The following is a 3492-nucleotide window of genomic DNA, read 5'->3' as shown; positions in this document are numbered from 1 at the left end:
ATTGCACCATTTTCCGAACTCCAAGGATCATCATTCAAATAATCCGTTCTCTCGAAAACTCACCAAGACCATTTCGTGAATATAGAAACTTGCCGCGGGGAGAATGGCGGGGGAAGCTGACGCCGCTGTCGTTGCGTCCGCCAGTACGGCAGTTATGGCTGTTACTGCAGCGCCGACGGTTGGCCCCGAGATACTTGTCCTTCAGCTAGTGTACGTCATCGCCGTTAAGTACGCCTGGATGTTCATCGTGGCATTCGGCCTGTTCGGCAACGTGATGTCCATCATGATAACCATGCAGAAGGACAACAGGCGAATCTCGACATGTAACTACATGACTGCTCTTGCGATGGCTGATTCGATTGTCCTCGTCAACGAAGGAATATGGAGAATATTTTTCCACGTCTGGGATTCAGATTTTCCGACAGAGTTGGACATGCAGTAAGTTGTGTTGTCCGAGCCAGTACATCGTATTTCCCTCCCAGTCAACGCTTTTTAGAATGCGTGAAAGCGTCTTTACGAGCACACCATGTTGTCCTTATATCCATCTTTACTGGCAGAAGTTCTCTCAATGGAGCGTAATTTTGGCGATGCCTAGTTCTACTGGCGTTGTGCGTATCCGTCCATCCTGAAAGGAGGAGACGTAAGGATTGACGGTCGCTGCCGGTAATTTGGTTTGGAGAATGAATATCCTGTTCGAGAAAACATCGGACGAAACTCCTGAGCTGGGAACAATGATGTTTCTCGTACTAATAACAATGAAACGATTTCGGGACGTGGAGATGTTCAGCATCACTGCCTGCCTCATCAAGGCTGTTGTATATTTTGAATAGACGTCAAACATTTTGGTGTAGACTTCATATGCAATGACCCACAAAGGTTTTATTGGGCTATGTAACCGCAAAAGCTAGATTTATAGCAAGAGTAAATAGAGGCTACTTGCCCAACATCAGTCAGGAGGACATTGTTAGTGATCATCGGTGAAATTCACAAAACACTATATAAAACTGTATCCAAAGTCAATGTACCTCCGACACTGACAAATTGGAGAAGTCCCCATGTGTGCTCTATATTCACAGTTTAATACATTGCGCTATTTATCAGTGAAGTCACAGCAGCAACACTACGTATCTATGGTTTCGGAGACAATTTATTTCGTAAACATTGTATATCAACGTCCAGATGCACGAGTTAGCAATATCATTGCCTTTGGGTTACGAGGGAACGTTGAAATATTTCGAGTCCCACTTACCTTTCAAAGGCAATGATATTTGAGTTACGGGTATTGTTTAGATATTTCGAGTCACCGTCAAAATGCTGAGAATAACACTGTATCGTCAACTGCTTTAGCCATCCAGTGTTGTCTCGCACAGGATATACTGATTCTTCAATGTGATGAATGATTCACTTCAAACAGAGCTAATCGTAACCGACATACCGTTATATTATGCTACCAAATGTTCTTGGCCAATAGCGTAACTCGATTCACATCATGTGATTTCAAGTCATCACATCGTATCGGATCCAAAAAAGCAATAACGGATCAAAAAAATGTCGTAACGGATCCTAAAAGGTTTTGATCCAATCAAAATGAAGTTTACAAATGATCTTGGATGGTTAATATTTTCCTTTGGATTGATTTCTTTGCCAAGACATTTGGTTGCATAATATAGCAAATAGTGGAAGCCTCGTCCGCCATGACATTTCTTCGTCCATCAAAATTCCATATCGGACTCCCAAACATCCACTATTTGTATAGTGATGTGCCTTTCTCTGATGCACGTCATGTTAGACATGTACATGCCTGAATTCTCGTATGACTTTAGTCTCATTGTTGTGAGTTGTGACACCCAGCCACGGAATGATAGACGTCTCTTGTTTCCTACCTCCTAAAGCTCCGTGCGATGGCCTGGTCCCACTAGGACGTTGTCCCGCTGCCGCTGCAAAAAACTACGCTTGGGCCCAGTGGGTTTTGGTTATTGAAATTACGCGCTAGCATGGTTGGCGGGATACGGAAGTGTCGTCTACATACGCCAACCGCGTCATGCCAGCGGCGGGTAATTTCAAATACCAGATACCCACAAGGCGTGACTGCAAAGATAGGACTTCTCAGAGTGCGTGATACATTCACGTCGCGAAATTCATCATGGGTATGAACTTATATTGTTGAACATTTCATGCCAGTGAAAATCGCGGCCTGTGTGTATGACACTTGCAAGAAACGGTTCTAGCAGCTCTTCTTCTATTGGGTGTAACAGTAAACGTAACACCGGTTTTTCCTCAATAATCCTTGCTGGCTTTTACTTCAACACGATAAATATGAACATAGTATTAGTGCGTGTTGGACATACCCTCGTCGCAAAATTCCATCATTTGCCAGTGGAAAGCGCGTCCTTGGTGTGTTAGAAGCGCACTCAGAGCAACTGCATCACATTGTCACATGTATCTCGCTGATTGTTCTTCTCAATCTCAGAATAATATGGTACATCGGGTTTTCCTTCGCAATCCTTTCTGGTTTTTACCTCGCCGAGATGACCATTGATAGGCTGATCGTTGTCAGATTCCCGATGGCTGCTCCCAGACTCTGCACAACACGCCGCGCCTGTACAACAATAGTCGTGACGTGCATTGTGGTCTGTGGTCTCAATCTCTACGTACTGTTCAACTTCAAATACGTCCATAACGAGCAGACAGGTAAGAATACTCCTCACAGTCCTTATCCTCGGGCTAACACCACATTGTGACAGCTAGTTACTTGATTGCCACATCCTTTTAATTGGATATTCAGGCTCCATGTGGCCAAAGCTAGAGACCCATCCAAGCCAACGACAGTAGAATACTTTTGATGGCTTTCTCTAGCTTTCGGATGAGAAATTACGACTAATTTCAGTGAGACCTTTACGTTTATTCATTTGTGGTAGTACGCTGTATGACGATTATAACCGGGTTATAATTTTCTCCACAGGACACGGAACTCTGCTTATGACGGTAGCAGATGCTCCTGAACTCGAAACGCTGGGAACGACGGCTCAGTTAGCCATAGGTACCATCTTACCGTTCTTAATCATCGTCTCATGCAACGTGTGGATCTTTAAAGTCCTGCACAAGGCCTCAAAGAAGAGTAGCGAAATGGGCGTCAGCAAGGAAAACCAGAAAACGCGAGAAAAAGAGACAGCGCACTTGAGCAGAATGTTGCTTCTTGTCAGCATCGCATATGTGCTGACGTCGATTCCTTTGAGAATCTACGACGTCATCATTGGGATTCCGGAAGTCTTGGCACCATACAGGCTGGACGAGGAGTACTGGAGTCTGCGGTACTATTGCCAGTATTTCATAGTGGAAGACGTATGGGAGATGAATTTTGGCATCAACTTTTACCTTTATTGTATCGGAGGTGGCAAGAAATTCCGGAATGACGTCAAAGAGAGGCTGCAACATATATTACCCTGTTGTAAGATGTCAAGGACACGTGGCTCACAAAAATCCGTCCTGTAG

General features: G+C 44.4%; 1 protein-coding gene across 1 annotated transcript; it reads left to right on the top strand.

Moving 5' to 3' along the window:
• Positions 1-33: 33 nt before the first annotated feature.
• Positions 34-3492, top strand: LOC135493493 (mu-type opioid receptor-like). The gene is made up of 3 exons (XM_064780865.1): positions 34-438; positions 2471-2691; positions 2963-3492. The coding sequence occupies exons 1-3, from the start codon at positions 104-106 to the stop codon at positions 3490-3492; spliced, it is 1086 nt and encodes a 361-aa protein (XP_064636935.1). The 5' UTR covers positions 34-103.

Source organism: Lineus longissimus, chromosome 9, assembly GCF_910592395.1.
Source record: "Lineus longissimus chromosome 9, tnLinLong1.2, whole genome shotgun sequence".
Taxonomy (NCBI): Eukaryota; Metazoa; Nemertea; class Pilidiophora; order Heteronemertea; family Lineidae; genus Lineus; species Lineus longissimus.
The sequence above is the reverse complement of the archived record's forward strand: the minus strand, read 5'-3'. Positions and strand labels throughout refer to the sequence as shown.

Excerpts from the sequence above, each read along its gene's own strand:
- LOC135493493 (XM_064780865.1), top strand. The coding sequence starts at position 104 with ATGGCGGGGGAAGCTGACGCCGCTGTCGTTGCGTCCGCCAGTACGGCA. Across the intron at positions 439-2,470 it reads CCGACAGAGTTGGACATGCA|AATAATATGGTACATCGGGT; the intron begins GTAAGTTGTGTT and ends TCTCAATCTCAG. Across the intron at positions 2,692-2,962 it reads CGTCCATAACGAGCAGACAG|GACACGGAACTCTGCTTATG; the intron begins GTAAGAATACTC and ends TTTTCTCCACAG.